The sequence below is a fragment of the Zootoca vivipara genome, chromosome 13 (genome assembly GCF_963506605.1).
Source record: "Zootoca vivipara chromosome 13, rZooViv1.1, whole genome shotgun sequence".
In the NCBI taxonomy this organism is placed as follows: domain Eukaryota; kingdom Metazoa; phylum Chordata; class Lepidosauria; order Squamata; family Lacertidae; genus Zootoca; species Zootoca vivipara.
Genome location: NC_083288.1, coordinates 43,984,702 through 44,001,860, shown reverse-complemented (window position 1 = coordinate 44,001,860; position 17,159 = coordinate 43,984,702). Strand labels below are relative to the sequence as shown.

The window sequence follows — 17,159 nt, the reverse complement described above, 5'->3', positions numbered from 1 at the left end:
CCTGGACACAAAAGTTGTAGAGTTGTTGTTTTTTTGGCGAAGTTGTTGAGCTTTCCCAATAGCACCCAATAAATTGAAATTCGCCAAAAAAACAACAACACTTCCGACATGGGTTGCCTTACGCCGGGTTCTCCCGGACATTTCCACCGTTTTTCCCAGTGGGGAATTATGCAACACAGCTATGACAGCCTCCCGGACCCAGATCCAGGGTTTCCCGAACTTGGGTCTGCAGCTGTTTCTGGATTACAATTCCCGTCATCCCTTACCACTGGTCCTGCTAGGGAGGGGTGATGTGAGTTGTAGTCCAAAAACAAGTTCGCGAAACCCTGTATTAGAATGTAAGAACCAGTGCCCCGATGTCTGCAGGAAACCCACAAGCAAGACCCAAACACAAGAGCACTCTTCCCTCCCTCTGGAGGTTCGAAGAAAATGCTATTCGGAAGCATTTCTGCCCCCAGAATGGTGCCCTCTATCTAGATCAGGTGTGGGGAATCTCTGGCTCGCCAGGTGTTGTGGAACTACAACTCCCATCAGTCCTGGCCATCAGCATGCTGATGGGAGCTGTAATTGAACAACATCTGGAGGGTCAAAGGTTCCCCACATCTGCTCTAGATGTTTTGCACTACACATTCCACCACCCCTGAGAATCTTGCCATGCTGGCCGAGGTTCAAGGGAGTTGTAGTTCAGAAATCCAGAGGGCACCATTTTTGGTGATATGGGCAAAAATCTGCCCTTATTCCCTTATTGGGTTTTCCATCGGTTGGAGAATGTAACAGAGGCCAACCAGAGAAGTTTGAGAAGCAAAGCCTTTATTTTCGCTGTTGCAACAGGGTCCTTCCCCTCATGCAGGAGAACAAGGAAGGAACCCCAAACAAAGGTGTCCTGCCCTTAAATAGAAATTTGAAATTGGTTTCAGCCCACCCACCCCTGAAGCATCACCCATATGTCACAGAAGGGGTGTAGCCCAAGACCGCCCTCCCTAGATTCATCATAGGTACATCATGAAAGGGGAGGTCTGGTGGCAGTAATCTGAGCATCCTGGACCCTGCCCCCTGCCCCCAAAACCTAATCAACAAAAGAGAGAGATATTTACATTTCCCTGTTTACCAGCCAAGTTAATCACACCCTTTTGTCTGGCACTCAGGTATCAGGTTACCAGGGATTATCACTTTAATTCCTGAGACAATGAGAAGGTTCCCCCCCCCCTTCTTCCTTGCAGAGGAACACCTGGTCAGAGAGAGTCAAAATGGTGTCAGTCAGGCCTGCTTCAGACATGTGCCTGTACATTCTTGTACATGTTTGTGAACAATTATATATACATATATATATATATATATATATATATATATATATATATATATATAACCTCAAAATTCTTATAACAATGGTATGCCTGTTTTAGACGTCTTGCTGTCATGACTGCTCTATTTGCAGATGTTAGTGCAGAGTATAAACAGAGGAGGGAAATACACTCCGTTAAGCAGATAGTACAGGTCTGTCTTGTTTTTTCAGGGAGAGGCTTGTGCATCCGTCTGCAAGGCCACAGCACCGTTTCAGGAGAATCCCAGTCTCCCTTCAACCTCAAACTGCAAACTCCCCGTTTCTCATATGGCCACTCATCTCATAGGCCTCATCTCGCAGCTCTCTGAGCAGCGAGTCCTTAAAGAGCGGTCCTGTACTACTACCGGCACCTCATGGCAATAATAGAAACCAATGATTCAAGTCAGCGCTTCTTGCCCTCCCTGCTCACCCGTTTAAGAAGCCTTCCTAGGGTTTGCTGAGTTTCTGTACTTTCTGGACAAATTGTGCTGGCAAGTCAACATACATATCCACTTAATTCCCCCAAACACCTGCCTCTAAATAAATTAGTTCCCCCTTTAATCATGAACCTACCTGGACCTTGAGATCATCTTCTGAGGCCCTCCTCCGCAAGAGGTTCAGAGGGTAGCAACAGGAGAATGGGGCCTTCTCTGCAGTGGCTCCCCGTCTGTGGAATGCTCTCCCCAGGGAAGTTTGCCTGGCGCCTTCATTATACACCTTTCCTTTTTAACCAGGCCTTTGGTTGATCAGATTTACATCCTATGCCCTTTTAAAATGTGGTTGTTGTTTTTGTTTTTATTAGGTATTTTGTGGTTTTATATCTTGATTTTATTCTGTGAACCGCCCTGCGGACCCCGCCCCCCCGTGTACAGAGCAGTATATAAATTCAATAAACAACAACAACAACAACAACAACAACAACAACAACGATGAATCACCACATTTATTACCCCGAAGAAGAAGAAGAGTTTGGATTTGATATCCCGCTTTATCACTACCCTAAGGAGTCTCAAAGCGGCTAACATTCTCCTTTCCCTTCCTCTCCCACAACAAACACTCTGTGAGGTGGGTGGGGCTCAGAGACTTCAGAGAAGTGTGACTAGCCCAAGGTCACCCAGCAGCTGCATGTGGAGGAGCGGAGACGCGAACCTGGTTCCCCAGATTAGGAGTCTACCGCTCTTAACCACTACACCACACTGGCTGTAGGCAACATACTATTAAATTAAATTATTTCCCCCAATTTAATATATTCCCTACTTACCAAGACCACCCCTTTGTTTAATTTTATCTGAATTTACCACCTGCCAAGAAACACCCGGGCCCCTTGGAAAAACCCTACAGAGGGGGTGGGGAACTCATGGCCATGCTGGGCGTGGCTGATAGAAGGTTCCTCACCCCTGGCCTATAGGCTTACTCTGAGCAATACCCCCAATTGCGGTCTGCACCTCCTACGATCCTGGTTAGAGATCATTACTTCTGTACACAGAGCACAATCATAGCAGGAAGACTTCTCCCCTCCTCCTTTGTCTTGCTGTAACCTGGATGGCGGTTATCATTGCACACTGAAAGGGGTTGCACCTATGCACAATGCAAGAATGGGAATGGTTCATCATCAGCTCAAGATCTGGCATTGTTGATTTCCATAGACTTATGAAAAATAGAGAGACACGTAGCACCCAGCTTCTGAATCGACTTAGACATGCCCAATGCTTTGCTGTCCAGTCTCAGCTATGCTAAAATAATGGGTCTCTCTATTGTTTTCTATGGGCAGTTGGCACTTGATGCTTTTTGGCATCAAAAGCAACTAGGAAGTCTCAAATCCAGAAAATGGATGTGTGACTCTACTCTTTTCTTTTTCTTTTTTAAACCCCCCAAATATCTGTGTTGGTCTCATTGCAGTTGTTTCAGTATTAATAGGTGGATCTTAACATTCATTGATTTTTTTGCCTTGCTTGGAAACTGATGCATTGGACAATGGACACAAGCTTAGAAAGTTGTTGGGTTTTTGTTGTTGTTGTAAAGGCAGTAACAGAAATATTTATTATGAAGATAATTTTTAGGACCTGCACTCCAAATTTAAATCAGATTCAACAGTTAGCCCAAAGAGAAAATGAAAATAAGGCCAGAAATGTATGGAGATATACTTAGTCTAGATAGGTTTACTACATAAGTCAATGTTTAGCAATAAAGCACAGAATATATCCGAACACCTTTCAGCATTCAGAGCTGAACTTTTGATCCACCTGGCCACTAAAAGAGCAACTATTTCATACTCACAAAACAAGTGAACAAAATCCCGAAATACAGTACTGTAGTATGTTTCTATTGCACATTTCCAATATATTTACACCTCTTTTATAGTTCTATCAGGATACCAAGAATGTAATAAAACCACAGACTCTTCTATCATTTATGTCTTTCTTCGCATTAGATGTTCTCTGCTGTTCAGCTCAGGCCGCAACACAATAATGTAGCATTTGGGGAAAAAGATGCAACCCAGCAGGCCAGCACTGGAAGCCAAGATGGAAAAGACTTCAACAGCCACCATGTATTTTCCTCTTGTGCTCAGGTAAGTTGGGACAAAGGATACCCAAACACTGCAGAAGACCACCATGCTGAAGGTGATGAACTTGGCTTCATTGAAACTGTCAGGCAACTTCCTGGCTAGGAAGGCCACAATGAAGCTGACCGTTGCAAGAAAGGCCATATAGCCCAAGACGCAGTAGAACATCAAGACCAACCCTTCGTTACATTGCAGTACTATTTCTTCTGTCATTGTGTGCATGTCTAAATCAGGGAATGGAGGAGAAGTTGCCAGCCACAGAGTGCAGATCCCTACTTGAATTTTGGAGCAAAAGAGGACAATGGAATAAGCCAGTTTTTTATCCACCCATTTCCTTATCCTGGATCCTGGCTTGGTAGCCATGAATGCCAAAACCACCGAGATGGTTTTGGCCAAGATGCTGGAGAGGGCCACAGAGAAGACAATGCCAAAACTGGTTTGTCGGAGAAGGCAGGTCACCTTATTAGGTGCTCCAAGGAACAGTAAAGAGGAGAGGAAACACAAGAGGAGGGAGACAAGGAGAACATAGGTGAGACTTCTGTTGTTGGCTTTGACTATGGGAGTATCCTGGTGCTTAATGAAGATGCCAAAGACTAGAGCTGTGATCAGAGACAACAATAGTGCAGAGAATGTTGAAACGATGGCCAAAGGTTCATCAAAGGCTAAGAAGTTTGGAATCTTAGGAATGCATTGATTCTTGCCATTGTTTGGATAGTGATCTTCTTCGCATACGAGACAAGTTTCCATTTCTGGAGGGAGGGAAAGCAATGTATCACAATCTGAACCAGTTAAAGCTATTCTTAAAGGCAACTTTTATTAAGAGTCCACCTAGCCTAATATTTTTCTCCAGGGAGCCTTTCAAAACTTCATGCCTAAAACATTTTAAACATTTAGTCGTGTGATCAAATCTGGAATTTTGTATGTGGACATATTTTTTTTATTATTGCTTGCTTTGTTCTTTCCCTCCTTTATCCTCTTGAATCTTTATAGCCAAAATTTGGGAGCCAACCCTGTTGATTTTGATGAGACTTTTCAGCTTCTCTCCACACAGCCTTGTTCTTAAAGGAGAATCACAATTTCTATTTCATCTCAAGTTAGTAGAACTAGATGGCAGAATGTAGTAAATTCATTTCTTTAAAAAACATATTCTTCAAACTGTTGAAACTTAAAATTGTATACATATTATTTATAACCAATGGGGAAAAAATACATAATGCCATCATTAAATCCTTTCCCCGCCTTAATGAGAAAAAAAAATGCAGAAGAGCTACTCAGAGATTACTGCACTGCATTGTACTGTTTGATATATCTTAACATGGCATGCCCTACCCTTCTCATTTGAGACCATCCCATCTGGACATGGAACACAATCATAGCAGCAAAATTTAACTCCTTCCTTCTTTTTCTTTCCATAACCAGGATGGCAGATGTCATTACATTCTGAAAGCGGTGGCACCTATTCAAATATATTTGAAGAGTTTAATATTCAGAGAACATCTGGGAGCATTCATCTTACATCAGATAATCTACTAGTAAAGTGTACTAATTTTGTACTAATCGTACAAAATATATAATTCCTAACCACAGTGTGACAATTACCTGCTGTATTAAACACCATCCAAACTGTAGAATATTAGAATGTTAATACAGTGGTACCTCGGTTTACAAACACATTTGGTTCCGGTAGTCTGTACTTAGCCTGAAGCATACTTAACCTGAAGCGAACTTTCCCATTGAAAGTAATGGAAAGTGGATTAATCTGTTCCAGATGGTCCGTGGAGTACTTAAACTGAAGCGTACTTAACTTGAAGTGAACTTTCGCATTGAAAGTAATGGAAAGTGGATTAATCTGTTCCAGACAGGTCCGCGGAGTACTTAAACTGAAAATACTCAAACCGAGGCGTACTTAAACCGAGGTATGACTGTACTTAGAATAACCAACTAGGTTAGAATTCAATCTAATGCCACTAAGGAGAAATTTTAATCTGTTTTAGTATTTTGACTTTTGTATGTTTTAAAGTAGTTACATTTCACCCCTAGATTTTTTTGTTTAGTCTTCTTGTAAAGAACTTTGAGGTATTTTTAACAATCAAGGAGTGCATGCCATTTATGAAACAAACAAACAAACAAACAAACAAACAAACAAACAAACAAACCAGCCCCTGAGGGATTTCACAGAAGAGAATGATGGACAACTCGTCTGACATTAATCAAGTTCTTGTTAGAGATGTTTTTTTTTCTGGATGGTGCACTTTTAATATTGTTGTCATTTTTATATTTACTGGTAGAACTTTCAGTACTTCTTAAAGGACAAGATCTTCTTCCAGGTGGCTTACAAACATATCTTCATATGAATGTTGGTATTGGAGAGACCGTGCAGTGATTTCCTCACCTGACTCAAGCCTCTTTGCCATTTGATTCTGGCCTCGTCAATAGTGAGTTGTTTCCCAGGAGGTGCCCGAGGATCCAGCCTTCCCACTTTGACCCTGATGAAGGACTGATTTGGGAAAGTGACCAAGTTTGTAATATCAAATCCAGCTACTAATTCTCCATGTTCATTAAAGGTAATTTCATCTCCAGCATTGTTATTGAATGAGATCCTCTGCAGGTATGAGTGGAGCTAGGTGGAGAGATATTTAAAAAGTATATAAAGTGCTGTGATATCTATATCTATATATATAAATGTAAAAATCTTGAAAGTGTAGGCCGAATCTTTCTCCATAACCGCTTGACCGATCATCCTGAAATTTTGACACAACGATCCAGGCCACTTCCCGAGCGTTGATGGGGACAAAAATCCCTGACATCTCACATCTGGGCAAGTAGAAACCTGGTTTTCCACCAAGTCAAACAGTGCCCTCAAGTGGCGTTATACCCTCCTCCACCCCCTCTCTTCCTGTGAAATCTAAGCCACAGCCACAAACCAAATGACATCATCAACCAAGCAACTGAAACCACCAAGACGGCCATTATCAGACCCCTAGGATTTTGTTTTATGTAGGCCCCTGCCAGGCCCCCACTAGGCCCCGGGGGGGGGGGAGAGAGATAACCCACAGCAACGCACTTGGGGGCACGGCAAGGGGGTTTTACTTTACAATTTAGCACCACTACCCCCCAAAAACCCCCACCAAATAACCACAAGACAAAAATATATACCATCCTTCAAAACGTCATGAGATACACCGGTCACAGGGGGGGGGGGGGCAGAATAGATCATGGATCGGGACACGTGGGGACAGTCACAGGGATTAGCCACAACAACGCGCCACACCCACAAACCCCGCCTCCGCCACGAGATCCTGTAAAACAGGGGGACTATGAGGCTCAGGGGGGCCTCTACTTTACAGCCTAAAGACTAGGCCTCGGCTCCATTTTACAGACCAGGCCTTAGTCTACAGCCCTTTAAATACTATCCCAAATAGAGCCCTGGATGGTAGGTGGGGGGAGGAGGAGCCCAAATAGGTCATGGGCTGACATAGGGTGGGGGGAGCAACTGTCCAACAACCACCAAAACAGCCATTCCACCCCCAAAGCCCAAGCCCAAAGCCTCTCCCGGCAGCTGCATTAATAAACGCCTGGCAGCATTAGGCAGTCGTTCATCATTTCTCCTAACACGCACTTGGGGGCACAGTGAGGGGTTTTCGCTTTATAATTTAGTGGGCGTTGTGTCACATGCGAGGCTCCGGCGGCCATTTTAAGTAAGGGCAGTCGTGCCCCTTTTAACCTAGGCTTTACTGTGTTTCTCCAAAAATAAGACACCGTCTTATATTTATTTTTCCTAAAAAAAACCCCACAGTGGCTTATTTTCAGGGGATGTCTTATTTTTTATTACACGTCCAGCCTCGCCTCTTCCTTGGGGCCCTCCAGAACTGCGCCTATCACTATGTCTTATTTTCGGGGTATGGCTTATATTGCGCAAATGCTTAGAAATCCTGCTATGGCTTATTTTATGGGTATGTCTTTTTTTAGGAGAAACAACTGATTGCAAGCCTCTGTGTCTTTTCTTTTAAAAAAAAACCATGCACTTTCTCTCCCCAGTTTAAGTCCTCAGATATTTGCAGTGGCCACCCCCCACCCCATTTACAATCCCCTACCTTCCCCTTGCCACTTCCTGGGTTTTTAATGGAACTGAACAACTCGGGTGCTTCAGAACGCGCCTTCTGTTGCCAGGCCCTTGCAGGGCCCAGGCCAGGTAGATAATGTGGCCCTGTTTTTAACCCTTTTGTTACTTTTTTCATTTTACTGATTGTGAATATGTTGACCGAGGCCCCCTTTGAATTCGGAGGCCTGCCCCAAGTGGCCCATATGACCCCCCTCCTTCTGTCTGAGCCTGTCTGTTGCTACGGGGCTGTGGGGCTTCACTATTTGACCCCCCCCCCCCGTCGGGATTTTTAAAGTAGTTCTCTGCGTCCCAGGGCGCATCATCACCCCCGATCCTTAATCTAAATATATAGAAATGTTCACGATGCGTGCACAGGGGCCAATGTATGGAGATACAGGGGGGAGGGGACAACAGAGGGCTCAGACAAAAGTAAATACTGGGAAATGGAACCCAGAAACTGACAGTTCCTTCTCCAAGGGTGGGGGCCAATGTAGGAAGATACCGGGGGTAAGGGCCAACACTCCCCAGGGACAACAGAGGGCTCAGACAAAAGTGCATGCTGGGAAATAGAACCCAGAACCTAACAGTTCCTTCTCCATGGGTGGGGGCCAAGGTATGGAGATACATGGGGGAGGGGACAACACAAGGCTCAGACAAAAGTGCATGCTGGTAAATAGAACCTAGAAGCTGACAGTTCCTTTTTGAAGGGTGGGGGCCAAGGTATGGAGATACATGGGGGGGGGCAACACTCCCCAGGGACAACAAAGGGAAGGGTATCCTACTGAAACACAGGGATGAGCGGGGTGGAGGGAGGGGGGGCAGGATATGTCATGGATCGGGACAGGGTGGGTGGGGATCACAGGAAAGAACCACAGCAATGCGTGGCCGGGTCAGCTAGTGTGACTATAAAATTTTAATCTGAAAAACCAAATAAATATTATATATATTAAAAATTGCGAGTAATTTTAAAATTAAGATTCTTATGCTTATTGTTTTATTATTATTCATAATTTATCTATTCAGGGTGGTCATTGGGGCTTTTCACTGTTTTTTTTTAAGACTGAGGGAGTTACATGCATTGATGCCAATGCATACTTCTTATGCATACTTTTCAATGTAGTTTTTTATTTTCATTTATAATTCACAACTTCCAATATTGCCCTCGCCATCTCTCTCCTCACCACACTGAGGCACAGGGAGCTGCTTCTAAAGAGGCAGTTTTAGGGTAGTGTGACAGTTTTCAGCCTCCCTGGGTGCCGTGCTGCAGGGGCTGCCACAAGAGTGCTGGAGAACAGAGAGAGAGAGAGACACTTGGAGCTGCCATTAGGGAGCCAGGGACCCTATGCATGCAAAGCAGATGCTCTGCCATTGGGTTGTGAGTTCATGACATTATACAATTATAATTAGGTTACTCCAAGCATCATTTTGAAATTCGGCCCTCCCTATCTTTGGCTTCCAGTTTTTTGGTTCTGCCACCCCACCCTCTCTGTCCTGCCTAAATTAACTCTGGTTACCCCTTAAATACATTCTCTACAAACTTTCAATTGCAAAGGTAAGCTATAATGATCAACCACAGATCCACTGGCAACAAAATGCAGCTGTGTTTAATAGTATCTATTACTTCAAATTAGCATCACTTTATCCCTCTCTTCAGGCACACTAGATACTGTAAAGTGACACAAAATGGTAAGAAAAGAAAACTATAAGAAGAAGAAAAGCAAGCAACTGAATAGGCCAGCTGGCATAACAGAATGCTTTACAAAATTAACCATTGCCTTGCTAAATTCCAGAACATGGCCAGGTCTCAACAGTTTGTAGAAGAGAAGAACACTACCTGCCAAGGTTTCACATTTTGAGGATACAGCAGACCCGCAACCCCCCTTCTTCTGTGGTTGGATCCAGTTGACTGCATAGCATGGAAAGCATGTGCTAAAGCATAGACAGCATTATAGATACTGTAGCTGTGGCCGGTCATGCTCATCTCAAAATATGGAGAGGGGATGCTCTCTAGCATCTCGTCTCCAGTACACGCTTTATCAGCGTACATTGACTCCGTGGAGTTTGAAACTGAACAAGTGAATGCCCGTTGCCAGAAAGTATTTATGAAACCATCTCCATCTGCCCAGCCAGGATTTACATCTTGAATAAATCTTTGGAAGTCTGGAAGCTCCTTCGAGTGAATTGTGAAAGAGATAGCGCCATGGAATATTTGTATATCTGTCTCAAGAGTTTTCTGAATGCTGTGTAATGCAAAATCAATCTGGGCTGTTGTAATCCATACTTTTATTTCAGGGGACTTCTTATGTTGAGGAAATATCAACTGAACCATCTTCAATGCCTTTATAGTACTCGCCAACCATAAAATCGTACCAGTTTTTCCATATATAACAATTGCCTTGGCTTTGCTTGTTGAAAAAGCTGATGATAATATTTTTGTATCCTTCATCAAATCAATTACGCTACCAGTGAAACGCAGATTGTTTACAACTCTTTCTGTGAATGCTGAACAGATCCCATTCTCGAAAAGCATTGGCTCTATGATCTGCAAGAAATGTTCTCCACCTTCATTATTTATAGTGATGAGCCCAAACCATTTCCATCTGAAATGCAGAAGTAGTTGAATAATTCCCTGGTACTGAAGGGCTTCATTGGGGACCATGCGGTAAAAGGATGGGAACTTAATTAGATTATTTGCTTGTGATTCAAATGAACCATATGAAATCTGAAAAAAGGCAAACATGTAAGAATGGGAACAAGAGTGTGGATCACATTGCCATTTAACTGAATATTTTTTCACAGTGCAATTGTATACCGGTATATTCCACAAATATTTTTTGAGAGCAATGCCCCCTCCACTTGCACACATACACATACACAAACAGAAACAGACACACGTAATATAGTCTTGCTCAACTGTTTCTGTATATATTGATTCCTATTACATTCATGTAGTTTTTCATTTATTATTTTTCACAATAGGGAGCCCAGGGTAACGCACAATGAAATGTCAGTAAAATATAAAAACACCATAGCATTTACAGCAAATGTTAAAATATCTAAAACCATCAAAACTAATCCAAGCAACACAGCACAACAGTACAATAGCAGGACTGCTGGATAATAATAATAATAATAATAATAATAATAATAATAATAATATATTTATACCCCCCAATCTGGCTGGGTTTCCCCAGCCACTCTGGGCAGCTTCCAACAAAAGATTAAAAATACATTAAAGCATCAGTCATTAAAAACTTTCCTAAACAGGGTTGCCTTCAGTGCCAGATCTGTCTCCCCAGTGCCAGAACTACAACAAACAAATTTTTGATTGACTCCTGAACGTGAAGAATGTGGGGAAACTTCCTAGTTTCCCAGGGAGGGATTTTCACAATGGGGACACCAACACTGGAAAAGCCCTGGTCCTTGTCATCACCTATTGGCTATGACTGTTGGTATGACATTAAGCATGACTTCCCCTACTGATCTCAAACCATGGATCAGTGGGTACTGAGGAAGGCACTCCTTAGTTAATTGGTCCTGAACTGCTCGGGGCTTTGTAAGTTAGCATCAACATCATGAGTTGAGCTCAGCAGTTCGGTATCCAGGGCTGTGCTTTCAGAGTTAATGTTAATATGATCCCACCTAGCAGTCCTAATTAGCAATCTTGTCACCTTCAGAATAATCTTTCAACACATATTCTTGAGATCCTCACCCTTTTCATACACATTGTTGGGTACCCATATTATATCCCCCCCAAACATTTCCCATATATTTCAGCTCCTTTTGCTTTCCCCCCAGTGCATCGTCCCATGTTTATGAATCAACAAATTCCTGCTGGAAAGAAGGAAGAAGAATGAATTATAGTGCCAAGTCTCTCTGTCTCTGATACTCAGGTCCTACCTGTGGAATCTTGTACAGACCCAATATGTCTGCCATGCATGAAGTGGTATCAGAGCTAAGTCCCCCGATGACTCCTATTACATTTTTCTGGATGCCACATTTGTAGTTGGGGACAAAGTGATATGATTTAAAGAGCAGGTCCAGAGTGGAACGATAGGTCATCCTTGAATCTGTGTAGCTGTCATAGATGTGGAACCCAAGAGTGACATTGGGCAGGATCCTGGGATTCCCATTGATCTCATCAACAGCAAACACCAAGGCCAAGATGTGCTGGTAGAATTTTGTCAACACTCTGCAAATAAAACGACGTGCTATTTGATGGGAAGATAAGACCAAGTTTCATAAAAAGCATTGTTGTCTCCATTTATACACCGCCCACAACTAAGTCACACATTCATTTGCGTTGTAATTGAGGTGATGCAAAGCATATTTGAGGCTGATTGTTCAAAGGCAGACTTGTAGTAAAATAGCTGTGATTCTTGCATTTCAGGGGGTAGACTAGATGGCACTCCGGGACCCTCCCAAAGCTGCAATTCTATGATTCCAACTCCGGTGGTCTAAAGGGGGATTTGGGTGAGCAGAGGGGAATTCTCTGGTTTGTCCAGGAACCCACTTCTCTGCCCAGTGCAGAACCCAGGAAAGCTGCAAAAAGTCCTATCCTATAACTGCTTTTTCAAAGCAACTGACACACCTTTCAGCGCGATAGAGAAATATAAAGATAAATGAAATTTAAATGGACCGTGTACTTACAAGGGGTTGTCAATCATGACCCGAGAAGGGTGTTCATTGAATAAAACCTTGGGGAACACATAATGGATATGAGATGACATCCCACCAAGGAGGAGATCGCCTGACTCATACCACTCATGATGAATATGTGCAGGATTGCTTTGGGTGCACTTCACACTATGCTCTTTGCACCCCACGTTTGGGAGCAGGAACAGCAGCACTAGCACCACCAACATCCTGATTTCAAACTTTATTCTACGCATGGGCTTTCCCCTCTCTCTGCCTGTCTCTCTTTCCAACACTGTGGCTATTTTCAGCCTGATTTGAACAAGACGGCTTGGTGGCAGCAGAATCTGCCAGTGGATTTCTCAAGTGGCATATATCCACTTCCTTCATTTCAACATTGTCACAAAAGCATGCCTTGAATATCAAATAAGTACACTGATCTGAAGCTTTAGCTATGTCAGGATGATTATTGATTAAATTTCTATAGTGCCTTTCTTCTAAAGAACACAGGGCAGTTTACAACATAAAAATACAAAATGCATAACATAATAATAAGAATAAGAATAAATACCGCTACCCCCACTACAATGAAAGAAGGAACCTGAACAGCTTAACAGAGTCTGATCACTTTATTGTTCTTTATCTGATCTGGCCATGGATTACTGAAGTGTTTATAATCATTTTAGCCTTGCTTGTTGATTTTTCCCTGTCTCCCTACCGTCTTCCGGAGCTTTGGCCGGCTGAATTGATTACTGTAATCTTAATAATTACAGGGGAAAGAATCACTACTGAAATGCTTTGGGATGATGTAATGTGCCATCATTTGGCGCTCTGCCAAAGAAACTTATTTGTTAGAGCAGAGATTACAGAGGGGACCGCCAAGGACATCTAGTCCAACCCTCTGCTGATAGAGGGTCTCCAAAGTTACAAAATCTGTAACACATGACCATCAGAATTTTGTTGTGAGTGGTGGGAGATTCCAGGGGTTCCAGGCACTTACCCAGGGTTTGTGTTTCCTTTTGGGAATGAAGCATGGTTGAGATTGTGGTGTCTTTATGATATATGGTTTATTAGCACACATATACAACCTGACCCTGCAATGGAGCATTATCACGCCAAAAGGGTCTTGTTTAGCCCATAGCCACAGCTTTGGATTAGATACAAATGAAACATTGCCTCCCCCTCTCATTCTTTCTCTCCCTGTCTCCAGCTTTCCCCTCCATTTCACATCACTGCCTCCCAAACTCTCTACTCTAAACTCTGGCTTTATCTGCTGAGGGATGGAGCCCCACCCATTTGCCTTTTCACACTGAGCTGCTTAATGACTCATCATCCAGGTGATCACCTCATCAGTAAGGGAGCCTGGTTTATATTTGAACACTTGCTGGATCCCGGGGTTCAGGAAGCTAGTCTGGCTTGATTAACTTTTAACACTAACTGGATCCTGGGATTAGAGGGGCCTGGACCCCAATTTAGCATTCCAAACTCATAACAATACGAACAGACCCCCAGCTTACACTAGATGTTCAATATTTTTTATTTGAAAAAAAAATGACATCTTAGGTTAGAACAATGAAACACAAAACAATGCAACAGAGTATCATGAAAAAGAATAACACTTTTCTCTATGTGTCTAGCTTTCTACTGCTGGGCTACATCCTTTAACCAATGTAACAACCATAGGTTCATTCCTTCACATGGCTCCTATTCATTAACACCTCTGTTATGAGGGTTCATGATTAGCCTACATTTTGTGTTTGCAACTGGATAAGAAGTTGGTCTAACCTGCAGTGTACTCTGAGTAATCACCCCCTCTGCCCATGTCTTTCTGACCCTCCCTAGCAAATTGCTGTGTGACAGGAACCTTAATTATTAAACCACTGATGATGCTGAGTTGCAAAGGAAATACATTTGCAATGGAAACATCCCTGAATGCAGATTTTACATCTTGAGACCCATATCTCCAGAGAGAAGCATCCTCAGTCAAATATAGATACATAAATTTGGGATGAGTAAAACAATAGCATGTCATAGGGCAAGCCTACCTATGCATCAACAACCCTCCTCATTGCATCACATACATGCCCACTTCTGGTGCCCAAAAACCTATACAGGAGTTCAGATTTTAGCCTTGCTGGTCACTATTCTTATTTCTGGGTCCTGGGTCCAACACATCCTTATGCCCACACGGCTGCAGCAGTTGGCCTAGTCAGCGGTTGGATAGGTAAACTCTGCATTGATCACTATCTTCTTGGGAGCAGAGCTGGCCCAAGACACTTTGGTGCCTGAGGTAAGCCACAAAACGGCATCCCCACCCTCTCCAGGGAAGAAGGAATGAGTGAAGATCTCCACCAGGAACAGGTGGGGGGGAAAGATCTAAATCGGGATCTGCTGCCCCTGTGGATCTTGCTGCCAGAGGTGGTTGCCTCACCTTGTCTCATGGGAGGGCTAGCCTGTTATCCCCTATCCCTTTATTTCCCTCTTGTAGTGTAGGAACCTATTACTATGAGTTTGAATGGGTGAGGATATTACTTTAAATGCACCCATAGTTCTATATATTCTGCACCATACTAATCAATCTACTATTAAACGATCATTTATTCTTTTGTAATAAACCAACTCTGTGGGGAACAGTCCAGTTTGTGATAGCTCATTTTTGGGCATAAGATAATTTGGCAGGGGCGTACCCAGGATCAAAACTTGTGTGTGTGTGTGTGTGGGGGGCAAGCCATAGTCGTTCAGGGGCGGGGCCAAGGCATGGGAGGGGAGGGGCCATGAAGTGGGGACGTGGGTGGGGCTACAGGGTCAGCGGGCCCGACGGCATCATGGTGGTGGTGGTGGTGGCGGCGGCCACCTTATGCTTCTGGGGCTGGCAGCGGCGGCTACCCTGCTTGGCTGGAGAGGATGGGAGGGTCGGGCAGGCGAGAGGGGGTGGCAGGGTGGGCGAGGGTGAGGCAAGGCACGGTCGCAGTCACGACGGCTCCGAGGCATTGCTGCATATCAGCATAATATTTCAACCATGCCGTGAGTTCAAGCCCCACCTTGTGGTCCCTTCCGACTACAATTCTATGATTCCATTGATATATTACCATAGCATATGCATCATTCTGCTTTCTTGAATTGTCCTACTCCTAGGCATAGCAGCCAACTCCTAGAGGCCTAGGTGCCTCCCCCCCCCAATTACTGGTAAATACCGTATTTGAAAGAGTCATCCCCCCATTTTGATGGGCTTTCTATGTGGGGCTTATCTGCCCCCCCCAGTATTTTATTAAGGATGGAAGAGGGAGGGAAGGAAGGAAGAAATAGAGAGGGATAACTCATATTTGTGGGTGCCTCTGGGTGACGCTGTGATGCTGGAACTCTGAAGCAAGAGGATGGGAGGGTTGGGCAGGCGAGAGGGGGTGGCAGGGCGGGCAAGGGTGAGGCAAGGCACGGCCGCAGTCACGACGGCTCCGAGGCGTTGCTGCATATCAGCATAATATTTCAACCATGCCGTGGTTTCAAGCCCCACCTTGGGGAAAAAATCCTGCATTGCAGGGGGTTGGACTAGATGACCCTTGTGGTCCCATCCGACTACAAGTTCATGATTCTATTGATATATTACCATAGCATATGCATCATTCTGCTTTCTTGAATTGTCTTAGGCATAGCAGCCAACGCCTAGGTGCCCCCCCAATTACTGGTAAATACCGTATTTGAAAGAGTCATCCCCCCCATGTTGATGGGCTTTCTATGTGGGGCTTATCTGACCCCCCCCCCAGTATTTTATTAAGGATGGAAGAGGGAGGGAAGGAAGGAAGAAATAGAGAGAGGGATAACTCAAATTTGTGGGTACCTCTGGGTGACGCTGTGATGCTGGAACTCTGCAGCAAGAGGAAGATACCGGTACGCCTGTACAGGAGCCTTGTAAGCACCTTTCTCTCTGCTTGGTATACAGATGCAGGAGGAGGGGCAGACTGGAACACCACTGCTTTTTATAAACACCACTGTGTCTATCAAAGCTGCAGCCTCCCCTTTCTTATTCACTTCCTTTTAGCCTTTCAGAGCCACCTTAGTCAAATTGAATCCTCTGCACCCTCATTAAATCGCCAATAGAAATCTTAATGCGATCCCTGAATGCTCATTAACAACTCCCACTGAAGAACAACAGGGTGAAGTGGTGAGCTATCAAATCTTGCCTGAAGACAATCTGCTCCATTGTCTCAACTGCTTAACTACTGGTAGCCACTTTGCTTTATTTATTTGATGTATTTTTGTTACAGCTCTGTTCCCGCCCCCCCCCAGCAAGCGGAGACCGAGCTGCTCTCGCTAAAGCAAAGCCCTTTCCACTTCAGTTTTTGGAGGGGGAAAGTGCTGGTTATGGTCTGTAAAATACATTACTTTTTTTGCTTCTAAGGGGGGGCAGCTGCCCCCCTGCCCCCCGCCTACGCCCATGTAATTTGGGCCTATTCTCAGAGCTGAGTCCAGTTGACTCCTGCAAAAGATCTCACAAGGGCATGTGTTTTAGGGGTTAGGTAGTTTGTAGACACACATGGGGA

General features: G+C 44.0%; 1 protein-coding gene across 1 annotated transcript; it reads right to left on the bottom strand.

The window, feature by feature from the left end:
- Positions 1-3,731: 3,731 nt before the first annotated feature.
- On the bottom strand, positions 3,732-12,653 carry LOC118095586 (vomeronasal type-2 receptor 26-like). The gene is made up of 4 exons (XM_035136831.1): positions 12,637-12,653; positions 11,887-12,178; positions 5,214-5,340; positions 3,732-4,633 (listed from the first exon to the last, which is right to left on the bottom strand). The coding sequence occupies exons 1-4, from the start codon at positions 12,651-12,653 to the stop codon at positions 3,732-3,734; spliced, it is 1,338 nt and encodes a 445-aa protein (XP_034992722.1).
- Between the last annotated feature and the right edge of the window lie 4,506 nt (positions 12,654-17,159).